Source organism: Vitis riparia, chromosome 3 (genome assembly GCF_004353265.1).
Source record: "Vitis riparia cultivar Riparia Gloire de Montpellier isolate 1030 chromosome 3, EGFV_Vit.rip_1.0, whole genome shotgun sequence".
NCBI classification, from domain to species: domain Eukaryota; kingdom Viridiplantae; phylum Streptophyta; class Magnoliopsida; order Vitales; family Vitaceae; genus Vitis; species Vitis riparia.
The window spans coordinates 6,486,252-6,502,251 of record NC_048433.1 but is presented as its reverse complement, the minus strand read 5'-3'; the positions used below and the strand labels follow the sequence as shown (position 1 = coordinate 6,502,251).

The following is a 16,000-nucleotide window of genomic DNA, read 5'->3' as shown; positions in this document are numbered from 1 at the left end:
ACTATCATGACAAAAAAACATTGTTGAAAGAGATAATGAATTCATTCATGATGATGATATAGATGATGTGTAGCTAATAGTATTGGTAAGTACATAAATATATACTTACCAGATATACAAATTGTAATTTATTTCAATTATTTATGTAACTTATTTTGTATAACTTTTTCTAATTTACTTTATTATGTAGGAAATGTCACATCGAAGAAGAAAAGTACAAATAGTGTCTTCAGAAGATAAGTTGGACAATCTACAACAACTCTTAGACATACAACCTACTGCAACTACTACTCCTAGTAGTTCTGATCCTTCTGATTCTTCAGATCCTTCTGTTGTTGGTATGATTAAGAAGATTATGTTTAACTTTACATATGATAAATGTGTTTACATATATTTAATTTCTTGAATGATAGGTTTTTAATGTTTAATTTTATATAAGATAAGTAAATTATGTTTCTTTTAATTTCATTATTACTCTTAATAGGTTCATCCTCTAGCAAAAAGAGGACACGTGGCCTAACACGTAACTTAGATTTACTTAGTATGAAACCCGGGAAAAAAAAAACTACACGATTCAATACCAGAGGGCAAGTTGTTTATGATGGAAAAGGGAAAAGATTGTCAAGCTATATGGGAACATTGGTGCGATCTCAACACAATGTACCCATCCAAGTTCAAGATTGGAATCATGTTAGTGAAGATGTGAAGGAAAAGATTTGGGCCTTAGTATTGGTATATGCTAGTTACTATTCAATCTAAATTGTAATGTTATTGTTTAAAAATGATACATCTTATTTAAACATGACATTTTAATGCAATACAGGAAAAATATGAACTAGAAGAAACATGTAAGAGCTACATTCTTCAATGTTGTGGAAATTTGTTTAGAAGTTATAGAAATAAAATGAAGGCCAAGTATTATAACCCTTATAATACAGATGAGGAGAGATTGTGTCATCGACCTCCACACTTATCGGATGATGATTGGAGGTTGCTCATCCACTTTTGGGGTACACCTGAGACCAAGGTAAAGATAATGATCTTTTCTTGATAATGTATCTTATGATACTCATATTCACATAAAATGATATTTATTAGTTATATCTAACCTAATACTTCATGTATATAACTTTTATTATGTTTCTATTACCTATATAGGTGACTTGCTATTTTTTAATTGATGTAGGATATCTCAGAAAAAAAAACAAGTGATAAAGCATACATCGAGATCAAAAAGTTATGCTCAAATTCGATATGAACAGGTTGAAAATTTATTATTAATATGATTTGTTTGTACATAAATAATTCATCATAAATAACTCAATTGTTTTACTTATAAGAATAGGCACAAAAGAAGGAGGATCGAAGTAAGCCTAATAGAATTGAGATGTTTGCCCTGACACACACAAGAAAAGATGGGACGCCTGTTGATGATCATTCTAAGGAGATTATGGTAATGAAGTAAATAAATTTTATATACTTGTATTTCAATCATAGCCTCATACTAAATTATTTTAAAACTCTAACAATTTTTTTTTTGTTTTTTATAATTCCAGGATCAATTTCAACAATTACTATCCCAACCTGAGGGGACATCTTCTTCTACTTCTGCATCATCTGGAGCATCTACATCTGTAGCATCTACATATGTAGATGAGATATATACTCAAGTCATGGGTCCAGAGAGGCATGGTCGTGTTCGAGGGTATGGATTTGGTCCTACTCCTACCTCAATCTTTGGTTCTACTAGTAGAAGGCGATCAAGAGTTATTCTTTCAACACAACTTCAAAACGCCCAAGAGATGCTAATAGCTGTAGAACAAAAGTTTACAACTGCAACTGAAGAACTCTCAAATGTGAAATATGAACTCTCACATGTGAAAGAAACATTTGAAGAGAGGTTGATAGAAGTTCAAAAGAAGACATGTGAAGAAGTGAAAGAAGAGTTTGAAAAAAAAATGATGGAAATCCAAAGAAAAATGCAAGCACAAATGCAAGCACAAATTCAAGAACAGATGATGCAAATGATGCAACAATTTCAGCAAAAGCAGTAGACATTTGAAGATTTTGTTACACCTTTATATGATAGATTCTCTTAACTTTTTTGAAGATTATGCTACTTATTTATATGATAGATTCTCTTAACTTTTTTTGCTTTCTATGACTATTATGTGATGTTTGGTTGGTTGATTTGTTATATTATGTTAGAATGTGAAACTAAATTTGAATCTCTTTGTTTTTTGTTTGTTTGGTTTTTTTTTATTTGTTATATTATGTTTTTTTTATTTAATGACTTATATTGATATCTAAGTTTATAACTAGCTTGGAATAATTGATTATAATATATTGAAATTGGTTTAATTGTTTAATTGTATATATAGGTCTAAAATGGGTTTGTTTGGGTTTATAACAGGTTTGGGAAATTTTAATTTATAAAAAACCAATGTCTAAAATATAACATATTTTAGTCACGGCCACTAAAAAATTGTGACCATAAGTATGCTTTTAGTCACGCTTAAAATGAATCGTCACCAAAAGTTAGGGATAGCGGCCATAATAGACTTAATGTTTAGTCATGGTCACTTAATTACCGTGACCATATACCTATATTTAGTCACGATTAGGATACTGACCGTGACCAAAAGTTGACATTTAGTCACGGTCATTTTATTAACCGTGACTATAGACATATATTTAGTCACGGTTAGGGATCACAATATCTAATATGAAAACTTTGTTTATTTTGGGTATTAATGAGGGGTGATAAAATTTGATACGATTTGCTGATATGACATCAACCCAATACCCATTTTTACAAGTTTGGGTCGAATATAATTGTATATTGATTCATACCTAATTGGTGTCTCAGCTGATTTGTGTCCAACTGGTGCTCCTTGATGGCGGGAGTAATCAACAAAATTTATAACCTATAACACCATGAACTAGGGTAGCAAATAAAAAGCTACTATAGCATAGTGGCTCTAGGATCGTTCCACTGGGAAGGGTACTCAAGTTGAAAATGATACCAATTCAAAGTGAATTGGTGCTGTTTCATTTCAAGATTAGCTTAAGAAATAAAACACAAACTTTGGTTGAAAAAGATTTGGACTTAGATTAACAATACAACAAGTGATGAAAATAACTTAAGAAGAAAAGCATTCCTTGGAGATTCAGGTTTACAGGGGAGGTTCCTCATGCAAAAGCATAGCTCTGGTCAGTTGGTTCACTTCCTCACATTAGAGAATTAACATAAAGTCAATTCTCTAACAGGTGCTGCACAAATGCATCCCTTAATTGGATTTCAGCTTTAATTCTCTCACTGATGCAACTTGCAATGGTTTGAGCCTCTCACTTAGCCCTTACCATTCAAAGTGATCTTTAACCTTGGATTACCCGTCAAAAGCTCGCAAGAGATAACTAATGGATGTCTCCTAAGAGTTCAAAAGCTTATCAAGTGTTGGCTATTCTAGAAAATCCTACCTTCAAGTCACGTACCAGAGGCTCGCAAGGGGTAAACTAGTGCATCTCCATGGTTAGAGATCACTTGCCTTACCAAGTGTTGGCCCAGGTGACTCCAAAGCGTTTTAAGTTAACTAAAAACATTATAAACCATTCATGGGACACACTTACTCTTCATTCATAGCTGAAACCACAAAGCTTCTGATTCTTGCACTTGGAACCTTTCCCGGCAACCTTAACTCCAAGGAACTAAAAAGTTTAGCTACTCATTCTCTGGGGAAAACTCCTCAGAGAGTGCATAACTTAGTAAAATAAGTAAAAACACAATCAAAGTGAGAAGGTAAAGCAGAGCTCAAGCTCTGTGTATTTCTTGCTTTGAAACTTTTTCAAAAGGTTCATCCTTTGAACAGGCTCCTCGGGCTCCCTTTATACCAAAAATTACATAATCAACTATTACATGGATATTTTTGCCAAATTCCTAACTTAAAAACTAAGGAATCCTATCATTGGTGACTTACAAGGAGAATTTGGGCATTTAGGCAACAAAAATCTAATGAAAAATATCTCCAAGTGTCGGTTACAAATATCGGGAAGCACTAAGGACCACTTCGCAGGTGAAAAGTGAGGTCTGCGAAATTTCGCAGGTGTACAAGAAGAGCTGCGAAATTTCTTTGCAGCAAAAGGCTGATTCAACACCTTTGCAAAGTTGACTTCCATCTTGTGGTGTTTGGCTTCCATCGCGGCGTGAAGCTTCAGGGGAAATCCATAGCACTGTACAAAAGTGTTGCGAAATATCTCGCAACAAAAGGCTGATTCCGCAGCACTTTTCTGAATCCTTCCTTCAGCTTGGAGCAGTCATCTTCCAAAGGCTGTAACTTCCTCATTTCAACTCTGAATTGTACACGGTTTGAAGCATTGGATTGTTGACTTCCTAAGCTTTCAAATGACATATAGCATGCATAATTTGGACTTCAAGAAGTGCTCCAAAAGTGGCTGCAGTGACTGTCATCAAGAATGCTTCATGGCTGGATTCTCTTTGCTTCCCCTTTTCATTTCCACTTTGCTTATGGCAAAAGATGCTTCAAAGCTTTGATTCTTCATGCCTCTAAGCTTCTCATTGCTTGCCAAGGATTCCATAAAACTCTCCTCAATCTCATAATGCTTTGGTGATCAAAATACTAACAAAAACACCAAAACTTACACAATTTGATTAGAATTGATTGAAAGGGGTCTTAACATGCTAATTGGGTTAAAAGGCACTAACTACTACTCAAAAGTGTTTAAAAGGATTAATTAAAAGCTATGAAATAGCACTTTTTGAGTAGTAATCATATATGGGTCAAATTCGTGTCAAACTTGTATAATCCATTTGATAAATGGGTTATTTTTTATTCAACAAAAAAAAAACATGAATTTGACTCAAATTAGCCTATTTAATAATCATACTAATTAATTTGATTATAACTTTGACCTATTTAATATATTTTGATTTTGAATAAATAGATTAATCAAGTCATAGATATGTCAAGTTAAAAAGTTAATCCTACTTATTCAAATAAGACCTAACTCAATTTAATTATTAAAAATTACCTAATTATTATATGGATTATACGATGTGTTATCTATTTAATAATTAAATGATGTTTAAATTTATACTGATTAACTAGATTATTATTTGTATTGCATATGAATTGACTTGTTTAGCTAAGTGCTTGAGCTTTGATACGACTTGAAAATGATCCATCAACACGAATTGCTTTAACATTGGTGACATACTTATCTATCCATAATTGTTTTTAATATTTTAATTTTATTTTTATTGAATTTGTTTTGAGGTTTGATAATAATTTGAGAAATCAATGATATATTTTTCCAAGTTTTATAATGTTATTAGTCTACAAATTTCTCCATGGGCAAATAAATTATATAATATAAGGATGAAAATAATATTTTATTTTTATTCCTATTTTTTGGTGAATGGAAATAAATTTGATGATTCCATTTTTAGGGTTTAAATCAACTTATGAATTTAAGATTGAAATAATTATTTGTTTCCATTTTAATGTTTAGTAATAATAGAAATGATAATGAAAAAGAAATAAATTGATAATAATACCCTTACACAACTTAAAATAATTTTTTTTATATTTTCATTTAAAAATAAATAAAATTTGAGAGTTTTTTTTTTGTTACTAAATAATAAGACTAAAAAAATAGTCTTATTATGGGATAAAGAGGCATCAAGGTTTGATTAATGAAATCTAATGTTTAAATTATCTTATATTTTCTTATGAGATGGATGAATTAAAATACCATCTACTTGCAATGAATTAAAATCTTACTTATAACTAGGATTTGATTTCTGACGATATCATTTTTTTATTATATTTCTATCTTCATAAAATTTATCTAAATATAGGAACGAGGGAGAAAAAGAATGAGATGTCTATTCCCACTTCTCATTCCCACATGTCAAACACTTTGGTAGAGTATTGCCATCAATTTGCCTCAATCCATAGACACTTGTAACATAAATATAATATATATTATCATCTTCCTTAATATTTTTATTCCTACCTTAATTTTAAAATAAAACAACTTAATAATGTTCCAATAAAAAAGAAGAAGATATAAACATCATTTTAGTCTCATTTCTCCATGGGAGAGCTTAATAATGTCCCACTCCATCCGCGGTTTGACCATGTCTCTATATAACAAGTCACAAATTGAGTTAAGATGCATGTGAGTGTAACGACCAAAAGGGGTCCTCATGGCTTTAAAACGCATCTACTTAGTAGAGAGAACCTCTACATATATAGCGCCAAGAACTTTCTCCTCTATCCGATGTGGGACATCACAAACACCTCCCATGCAAACACAATGTCCTCGTTGTGTCCCATGGGATTGTGGGGTCAAACAAACAAATACCCAAACAAACCGCACCGAGGTCAGGGATCGGCTCTGGTAACATTTGTAATAACCCAGTCCCAACTGTGTAGATATTGTCCGCTTTGGGCCAAAAGGGGCCCTCACGGTTTTAAAACGCGTCTACTTGGTTAAGAGAAGCCTCTACATATATAGCGTTAGGAACTTTCTCACCTATCCGATGTGGGATATTACAGTCAGAGTTGATCAACAAATTTTCATTGACGTCCCCAACGTTTGCTATTCAAATAATTCCTTTTTGTATTTGGGGTACCCCCAATATTTCTTGAGAAGATGAAGTACAAATTCTGGCTATTTTAGCATAACTTGTTTTGGAAAAGTTGGCTGCAAAGGCTTGGGAGCAAATTGAGCTTGCCTGGAACGTTGAAAGCCAACGACTTAAGCTTCAAAAAACAGTGTCTGCCCTCAAAGAATTGTTGTTGGAGGCTGAGCAACGGAAAAACCAGGGACACCAGCAACTAAGGGATTGGCTTGGAGAGCTCACAGATGCTCTTTATGATGCGGATAATGTGCTGGATGAGTTTCACTATCACTCTTTGCAGCGCCAGGTAGAGAGTTGTGAGGACATTGTTGAAGGCAGGGTACGCAGATCCTTTTTCACTTTCACTAAACCTACTTTCAGCTATAAAATGCACTACAAGAAATAGGATTTTTGGTGACGGTCGCCAATCGTCACCAAATCGTATATATCCGTGACTAAAACCTATTGTCGCGGTCTTATGAAACCGTGACCGAGCGTCACAGTATGAGGTGTAGCTAAAGGTATTGATCATGGTTAGGTAATAAACCGTGACAATATGTTTAACCTTTAGTCACGGTCAAATAATGAACGTGATTAAATGTACATTTATAGTCACAGGTAAAATTTATTGACCATGACTAAATGTAAACTTATGGTCACGGTTAATGGCCTAAACCATGACTAAATGTAAACTTAATGGATTAATGTAAACTTATGGTCACGGTTAGTGCCCTAAATCGTGACTAAATGTATGTTTATAGTCACGGTTAATAACATGATCGTGACTAAATGTCAACTTTTGGTCACGGGCAGTACCCTAACCGTGACTAAATGTATGTCTATAGTCACGGTTAATAAAAATGACCGTGACTAAATGTCAACTTTTTGTCACAGTCAATACCCCAATCGTGACTATAGTCACGGCTAATAAAACTGACCGTGACTAAATGTTTTAACTTTAAATTAAGAATGTTTCTAATTGAAAATTTTATCACATCTTGTTTTTGTTTCTAAAAATAGAAACTTTTATATAAAAATAAAAATTCTTTATAAAAAAAATATAAATTTATGTCTTTAAAAATTACTTTTAAAGATTTTTTTTAATCAATTTTTATATAAAAGTTATTATTACTTTTTATTTTTTTAAAATAAAAAACAAGAAGTCTATCAAACTGTCTAAAAATTCTTGCATCCAAATTGGCTCTAAAAATTTGAGAAATGAAATCTATATTAATGAAGCATTTGGTTAATGGGAAAACATCAATATAATAACTTTTATATAAGAAGTATGAATGTCCTTGAATTCTTAAAATTTACTTTTAAAATTTTTTAAATTTAAGGTAAGAAAATTTTATTCAATACAGTTTTTAAAGGTATATTATTTTTTAAGATAATATTTTATATAAGATTTCCTATCATTTTTTGTTTTTAAAAACTAGAAGTGTATCTTAATTTTTTATTTTTGAAAATAAAATGTTTAGTAAATGTATAATAGTCAAGGATAAAAATATCGATTTTAACGGTAACTCAATTTTACGAAAAATATTGATAAAATAAAAAATTAATCAAAACTCATGAAAAATTTGAAAAAAAAAAAAACTTTGAAAACGATATAATAAGTAATAATAGATACTTTAAAATTGTTTTATTAAAGAAAACGATGATATAATTTATCATATTTAATAATAATATCATGTGATGAATTAAAAAATATAAATTTTATAAATATATATTTATTATTAAATTATATTAATAATATTATGATATTTGATTATAATATGTATAATTTTAAAATATATTTAATATTAAAATTATGATTCTTTTAATTCAATTACATTTAATGATATATTTTTTTATATTTAATTAATATATTAATGATATAAAAATAGATATGTGAAAAAAGTTACTGTGATAATTTTTATATTTCTGGTGATCAATTAAATGACCCAACCAAACAGAGTATAAACGGGCCATTGCCGGTAATAGAAGCAGGAAATACTCCGGATCTAAAATTCAATGCAAATGTCTCATAATTTCCTTCTTCGTTTTTTTCTGTTTCTCGGCAACCAAACGGGCCGTTAGGATTTCTTCCTATCAACTGTCCAAAAGGGTTGTCTATTGTTTCTGAATCTGAGTAGATAAACCCTAACAGCTGAGGTTGGAAAGGAAAAATTAGCGAGAATGGGTGCAAGCAGCTTAGTTGCAGAAACAGTGTGGAAAGAGATTGAATCAACTCATTCAGGTCCTCGAATTTTCAATTCCTTAATCTCTGCATTTTCAATTATTAGTTATTGATTTTTTCTTTTCTTTGATTTTGATCGTACATGCGACTGTGGAGTGACAACAAATTATTTGAAATGAAACAGTGACTGATGATCAGATTTCAATGTTAGTAAATCTCTTCATCTCATTATTTCGTCAGAATTAATTTGTGTTGGGATGAAAAGTGATTCTTTGTTTGGCGTTGTAACATAGCTTGCATTTCCTGTTCGGGAAGAACTTTGAGCGAGCAACTAGGATTGTGGATCAAAGGGGTGTCAAGAGAATCGTTGGCGAGTCTAGTGGGCGTTGGATCTTTCAGGTTAATTATATTCTTTCTCCTTATTATTTATGAACATTATTTTTAAACTTTGATAAGTAGTACTTATGAGCCACCTCAATAGAATTTGGATGAAATCAAGGTGGAACCGAATTTGGGGTTGATGATTCAGATGCTTGTATAAGTCTGAGCTGCTAACCCTTAAATTCACCAGTTGTCTCTACCATGTGAGGAGACAAGATCCAATCACTGGTATGGTGGCACCGATATCCAATGGTCACTGGTTTTTTGCTAATGCAAACAATAAACACAAGCTTTCTTATCGCTTCCCATTTAGCCATAAACTCAAAACTAAGCTGAAATTTATAAATAAATAAAAAAAGAAAATCAAGTCATAAGATCTGCAAATTTTGGTTGGTTGAAACTTTGTGAGTTTTGGTCAAGGAATTACAAACAAAAAAAAAAAAAAGGAAAAGGAAAAGGAAAAGATGGGGTTGTGTAAAGTTGACCATAGATTGGGAACTTAAAAAAGAAAAAAAAAACCGTGATGGTCCAAGAAAAATGTGTTGGTTAATTCTGGCAATAACTTGTGGATAGGGCTTACTTCTTCTAAAAAGGCAGTTTTATTCAGAGTTCCCAATTGTTTTTTGGTTTGATTAGGTTGTGGGAGAATCTCGGAAGAAGGAGGAATATTTTTGTTTCGCAGAGCATTACTGTGCTTGTTATTCATTTTTCTATGACATTGTTAACAGAGGAGAACAGCTTTGTGTAAGCCTGCATTCCTTCCTATTGACTATACTATATTGCTGTCTCAAATACTATTTATTTTATGATAAATTCAAAATGTTCCCTTGCATATCTATTTATCTATATATTAATTAAAATATTTATGTATTTATTGTTTCCATGCAAGTGTAAGCATCAATTAGCCGCAAGACTGGCTGCTTCCGTAGGAGCGTGTGTTGAAGTTAAGGTCTCTGATGAGCAGTTGGCACTATTGCTTTCCAAACTCTGACATCTTGGACCTAAACATAAATTTTGTGCTTGGAATTGAAGAGGTAGTGAGTAAGATATATGTTTATTATTTCTTTTTCCTTTTCTTTTTTGGTTCTTCATTTTTACTTTGTGGGAAATTGTTTCTGGAATATGAAATTGGTACCTTTGGGGAAGTTCTAAATTACATATCTTACTTTCTAGAGCTTCTAAAAAGCTTATGATCAGGTCTAGTTTAACATATTTATGCTCATTTATTTCGTGGTTTACTATTTCATCTTCAGCCCCACTGCTAGAGTTTAGGAACATAACAGCTTTCTAGGTTATTCCCCCTTCTTATTTTGAAGCCAAAAAAAAAAAAAGATTCGGAAAGCAATGATGATACAAGAGAGGTAACTAGGATGTGTTACATTACAAATGTTTCTTTTACACACCTCTGAGTATTGAGTCAGATTTCATGCTTGGCTTAGCATCCTCATCTTCAGCCTAAACGTTGGTCCTCATATTGTTAAAGTTGCAAATATTGTAGTTCATTCTTTCTTCTCAATATCATTGATATTGGTAGACAATGGTTCATGTTTATTGTTAAAAATTACAACTAATTCAGGTTTATTGTTAAATATTTTCTCTATCAAGTATTTTGTGACTTCGTTGTTGTCTCCATCTCAAATGACCAAACTGCAGAGGAGGTCCTACTTGCTGTCTGGCAGGACCACTTGGGGGACTTGGAAGCCATCATTAAGTGTTGCTGTGGCTGGGGTTGGTTCAGATGGTCCAGATTATGATACTGATCTTCTGCCTTCAAGTTTGTTGCTTTCCTATCTAGACATTCAGGAGGTGTTTGTCCCAGCTGACCCCTCATAAGGATGCCGTTGCATTACTACCTCCAGGAGATGCTTATGCCCCTGCTTTCAGTCTTGAGGATTGCTTGGTGGATTTCCATCATTTTCTACCTTGGTGGTGTGGCTGGGCGGTTGATTATGTTTGTTATACTGATTGAATTTTTGCTGTCATGGGTAGTTATTCCAGGTGTCCATAAGAAGAAGTCCCAGCTGCCCCCTCCTGAGAATCTAGTTGTATCACTAGCTCCAGGAGTTGCTTGTCTTGCTCTCTGTCTTGTGGGACTTCCCAGAGGATTCTGACGCCATTGTTGCAACTCCAGTGTCACAGCTGCTCAATTGGACCAGATGGTCTCTGGTCCAATTGACTACACCATCTATCTCTCCAAAACTTCACTCTTTTCCCATCCCCGTAACAAATTTTAGAGTTGAAGAGATCCCACTCCTAATAAATTTCCATAAGCCGACCCCAAAAGGGTCTCTCACCTCACAAGACCGCCACCCGCCTTCTTCCTCCCCATACTTCCTCTTAATGACCTTCGTCCAAAGCAAACCCCCTTCACTCGCACAAGGCCAAAGCTTTATTCATCAAAGAGAGTGAACGAACACTGGCCCACTTTTCTCTTTTGCCCTACTGATGGACAACCACTTCACTAAGTGGGGTTGTTCTCTAAGGCTCCTCCTCCCCAAAGAAAGTCCCTCTGAATTTTCTCTAATCTCAGTATGGCTAGTCTTCTTTGCCCTACAGAGGGGCACCCTCTTATTTTTGGATGATGAAATACATTGGTGTGAGAAAATGATGGAGATGCTTTTGAGATGGCTCCGGGAGAATACCTTATTGCTGGTTGGAGCCTCCCGAGGATCTCTCCACCTTAGAGGTTTTTGCCTCCTAGAAGTCCTGGCAATCTGTTAACCACAAGAGTGCAAGCCTGTAATAGTAGTGTTGATCTCTTCTGGTTCTTTTTTATTTTCCTTTGTTTTAATCAGGCTTGTAATTGGGGAAGGATTTATCATCATTCTTAGTTTTACTCTGTTAATGAAAATGTTTTTGTTTCTGATAATAATAATAAAATAAAAAGAGTGCAAGCCTGTAGTTCCAACATCTCTTCCGGCTGCTCAACCTTTGGTGAGGAGCAGCATTCAGGTCTCCTGGCTGGTGCTTCACCTTCTGGCAGAGGCACTACTGTGCCTTACCTGGATTTAGTCATGTGTGCCTACCCCATCATCATGGTCCCCGTTCCTTCGGCTCCCTCAGTTGAGCCACAGGACTGTTCAAGACTAGTGATTTTATCTAGAAGCATCACCATCAGCATCTATCCCCTGCTGGATGACTCTGTTCTGGATGATCTTGGCTTTGAGGTGGAGTGGAGTGAGTAACATTGAGAGTTGTTTATTCCAGACTGGATGTCCTCAATCTTTTGAGATGAAGTTATTAGGGACAATAGAGCTCTGGGAGTGTCTTGTGCAGAACCTCCGCCAAAAAGCGGGTTCCCACTATGCAGGTTGAGTTGGTGGACGGTGGTAGAGATGCTGATTCTACTTTTACGGAAGGACATTCTGCAGGTGCAGATTGGTAGTATATTGAGGCAGTGCCCATTAGGGGATTAAAAGCAGTCGTGGAGCACAACTTACTACTGATTGAGCAGGAGCATGGGATGGGGACGAAGTGTGAGTGCTGGCTAAGTAGTGAGGTGTGCACACATGACCATAAACAGAAATAACAACCCTTGCAAGCCATGTCCCAGTGGCTTGGGGTTGTGGTGACCGGGCATATTTTGCAGTTGATAGGCAGACCTGCTTTACTTTGCTTCATTGTAATTCAGTTTGTACTGTATAAAATGAAGAATTCATGTGCTAAAGAAGGATGCTATATGTTAAGTATCATTATGGGGTCTGTCACCTTCTGAATTGCTCTGAGGCTTCCCTGACATTATGGGCCAATGATCCCATTAGAGATGAAAGTAAAGAAAAATTATGTTTCTCTTCTCTTCATGAAAACCTTGAAATTTAGATAGGGAGGGAATCAGCATTAGATTGGACAGAAGGATGAATTTCTTTATCCCCAGATAAACCCACAAGATATAATGACAAAATACAAAATAAGAATGCTTGTAGATGCTCCTAATCAAGAACCCTTTTGCCAGAAGGAAGTTATCTGTAAGGGACAAGTTAATCTTGACCGGTTGAAATAGTTATAGGTCCTAAACTAAATGTCCCATTTGCTAGTCTAGGCAAATATCCCTCAAGAGTGGTTTGATAAGCTTTATGGATTACCAATCTCTCTTGGTTTTTCTAAATGCTACTCAGATCACTTAGTCTTTGTGAAGAGTACATGATTTGCAACTTGTGAGCACTGTTCTGCTAGGTTCCAAGAAGCAACCTGCTTTGAAAAACAAGAATATCAATGGATTGATTTTGGATCAAAAGTCTTCCTCTCATTGTCCACATTCTCTGCATCCAGGTGACTGAATGATTGAATTTTCATTACTAGTTTATCACATTTCATAATTAATTTGGTCCAAAATTTAGTGTTCATACTAATACAAGATTCAAGGATGGGAAGAATGGCAACTTATGAGCCCACTTTGAAAAAAAAAACAATTAGGAAGCCCTTTCATAGTGGAGATGAGGGTATGATATTTCAGAATTAGCCATGGCAATTGTTTTAAACCTAGAGAATACACTCTGTGTGGTACTGGTTCCATCCCAAGCAGAGTGTGTGCAACCCCTAGGGAGCACCTTGTTTTTACATGAGCTGGAATTCGACTTAGCCCCAGGGTGCTTTATAGCACATGGCCTCCTTGCTAGGATGCAGCCAACAAAAATGGGCCAAGACCTGGCTGAAAACACTCATTTGAAGAGGAAAGAGTACAGATAGAGATCTTCATTGACTAAGTTTTATGAATCTTTACAATCAAACCAGAGCCCTGATGTTTGGGCTCCCCAATTCAGAATTTGACATATTATTTGAGAGAAAACAACAACAACGAAGCCAGTACAATGTTGTAACTGTTTGCCTGTTTGCTTTTATTACACTAGAACAAACACTTGCAGATACTGAGTAGCACCAAGAAACCCTGAAGGAATCAACTTAAGGAACAAATTTATAAGCTTTCATTTTATCGATCCAAGAAAGGAAAGACGATTTTGAGTTTCTGAACCCCAAGAATCCATGTTCTTTGCTCTTGTTCATACTATCCAATGATGACCCAGCACTCAGAACAACATCTGCAAACCACCACTGCCCAACCTCCTCCAATTTGGTTGGGACAAGGCCTTTCTCCCTCACAATCTCATCCCACACTGGTCCTTTGTCCTTCATCATCTTCTCCAAGCTCAATCCCTGCCCCTCAGGTTCATGGAACTCCAATCCAAACTGCTCTGCCAACACCTTCCACAGATGCTTCCACTTGAACACATCCCCATTACTACAATTAAATGCCTCATTCTTTGCAAAAGGATCAACTGCAGCCCATATATGATGCTCAGCAATTAGGTCTGCATCGGAAACATCCCAATATCCATTCCATGTGTCTTGGGTTCCCGGAAACCTTAATGGTAAACCCTCATGCTTGCATATTGTGGCATAGACACACAGAGTCCCAATTGTATTCATCATGCTGTAAGGCGAAAACCCAAAAATGACGCCAGGCCTGTGCACTGACCATGTCAAGCCCTCCTTCTTCCTCACCTCCTCAAACAGTATATCTTCTTGTACATGGTAAAAATTCTCAACATCTAATCTGGGCATCTCTTCATGATACGGAGGATCATGAGGTTCAATCTTGCCTAGAGCCTCAAATGGACCTATATAATGTTTTCTTCCAGTTTGCAAGCAAATGTGCTGCAAATTTGGGGCATTTGGGATCACCGCACTCAGAACATTCCTAAACATATCACCATTAACTCTGCAATTCTCAGCTTCACTGCCCATATTAGCCCATGTCACATAGAATATGTGTGTGACATCAGTCAGCTTGGAGAGCTTCGACGAAGTTTCTTCCGGGTCAAACACATCACACTGGATGTACTCGATACAGTTGTCGGCGTTCCAGGCCGGCTGAGGCCTGCGGGCGACACCATAGACCTTCCAGGGACCGCCGGGAGTGTCCCGGAGTGGAAGGATCTCAGCAAGGCTGTTACCAACGATACCGGTGACACCTACAATCAGCCCAACACCCTGGTAGTTGGTGGGATGTGCCTCATCCTCTTGGAGCTTCCTCTGTGCCAGAAAACAAGAAAGATTAGGAGGGTTTTGAATTGACTTAGTTTTTATCTCCACCACACAAATGGGGTGAGGAAATCATAGCCAATTTTCTTCCATTTTCTCTTCTATTTTCCTAAACCAAACAGAAAGAAAGCTGAAACCACGGAGAATTGAACTGAAAAGGGATTGAAATCACTTGCCTTTGCAGCTCCAATCGCTCCAGACCACCACCAGCTCATTCTTTTGGTTTCCCAGAGACTTTCTCGAGTGTTGATTACTGATGTAATCCTTCTTCTTGCCCTTCCGGTTAGGTTGGGTTGATAGATGGGGTTCACAGGAACATATGACCGTTTCCCACCTAAGAGATGTCGACATTTGATGGATTCTAAGTAAACAATTTCAAACGAAAAGGACAAATTTTGGTTGATGTGTCGTCGGCCTTGTCTCTCAGGGGAGCGGAGACATGTTGACACATTAATGGTATAAATAATTCATCTGTCGTAGCATCCTTATCTATACCCATGCCTCATGAATCCATGATGCAATGCCGTTCAAGTTGTCCTGGAATTTTCAACTTTTTCTAAAATAATTGCAAACACGGAAATTTATGACACCACTGGCGTCCCCATTCCCATGTCAGAAACTTTATTTGCATCTTAAGCCCAGAGCCCAGCCGCATGGGCCCCAGGCTCGGAAATAGGACCCAACAATTGTGGCCCGATTCATATTCTTTAATTTTAATTAATAAATTTCAAAAGGAAATTATAACTTATAAC

At 35.5% G+C, this 16,000-nt stretch overlaps 2 protein-coding genes and 1 long non-coding RNA gene across 5 annotated transcripts; 2 read left to right on the top strand and 1 right to left on the bottom strand.

The window, feature by feature from the left end:
• The first annotated feature begins 249 nt into the window (after positions 1 to 249).
• On the top strand, positions 250 to 863 carry LOC117911908. The gene is made up of 3 exons (XR_004650947.1): positions 250 to 338; positions 485 to 732; positions 824 to 863. It is a non-coding gene; the product is annotated as an uncharacterized LOC117911908 (long non-coding RNA).
• Positions 864 to 8,637: 7,774 nt separating this feature from the next.
• On the top strand, positions 8,638 to 12,119 carry LOC117908932 (zinc finger SWIM domain-containing protein 7). 3 transcript variants are annotated; one of them, XM_034822807.1, is made up of 6 exons: positions 8,641 to 8,888; positions 9,013 to 9,034; positions 9,122 to 9,227; positions 9,846 to 9,953; positions 10,105 to 10,243; positions 10,863 to 12,119. In XM_034822807.1, exons 1-5 carry the CDS (start codon positions 8,828 to 8,830, stop codon positions 10,198 to 10,200), a joined length of 393 nt encoding a protein of 130 aa, XP_034678698.1. In that variant the 5' UTR covers positions 8,641 to 8,827; the 3' UTR covers positions 10,201 to 10,243; positions 10,863 to 12,119. The 3 variants fall into 3 exon arrangements, with proteins under 3 accessions (XP_034678681.1, XP_034678698.1, XP_034678689.1); XM_034822798.1 differs by having other exon boundaries at positions 8,643 to 8,888; positions 10,099 to 10,243; XM_034822790.1 differs by lacking the exons at positions 10,105 to 10,243; positions 10,863 to 12,119 and having other exon boundaries at positions 8,638 to 8,888; positions 9,846 to 10,085.
• Positions 12,120 to 13,870: 1,751 nt separating this feature from the next.
• Positions 13,871 to 15,591, bottom strand: LOC117911806 (3-oxo-Delta(4,5)-steroid 5-beta-reductase-like). The gene is made up of 2 exons (XM_034826227.1): positions 15,425 to 15,591; positions 13,871 to 15,239 (listed from the first exon to the last, which is right to left on the bottom strand). The coding sequence occupies exons 1-2, from the start codon at positions 15,461 to 15,463 to the stop codon at positions 14,109 to 14,111; spliced, it is 1,170 nt and encodes a 389-aa protein (XP_034682118.1). The 5' UTR covers positions 15,464 to 15,591; the 3' UTR covers positions 13,871 to 14,108.
• Positions 15,592 to 16,000: the final 409 nt, after the last annotated feature.

Bases quoted from the DNA above. Each gene is read 5' to 3' on its own strand.
- LOC117908932 (XM_034822790.1), top strand. From the start codon at position 8,828: ATGGGTGCAAGCAGCTTAGTTGCAGAAACAGTGTGGAAAGAGATTGAA. The intron at 9,035-9,121 runs GTTAGTAAATCT...GTTGTAACATAG, and splicing joins ACTGATGATCAGATTTCAAT to CTTGCATTTCCTGTTCGGGA. The intron at 9,228-9,845 runs GTTAATTATATT...TGGTTTGATTAG, and splicing joins GTGGGCGTTGGATCTTTCAG to GTTGTGGGAGAATCTCGGAA.
- LOC117911806 (XM_034826227.1), bottom strand. From the start codon at position 15,463: ATGAGCTGGTGGTGGTCTGGAGCGATTGGAGCTGCAAAG. The intron at 15,240-15,424 runs GCAAGTGATTTC...TTTCTGGCACAG, and splicing joins GAGCGATTGGAGCTGCAAAG to AGGAAGCTCCAAGAGGATGA.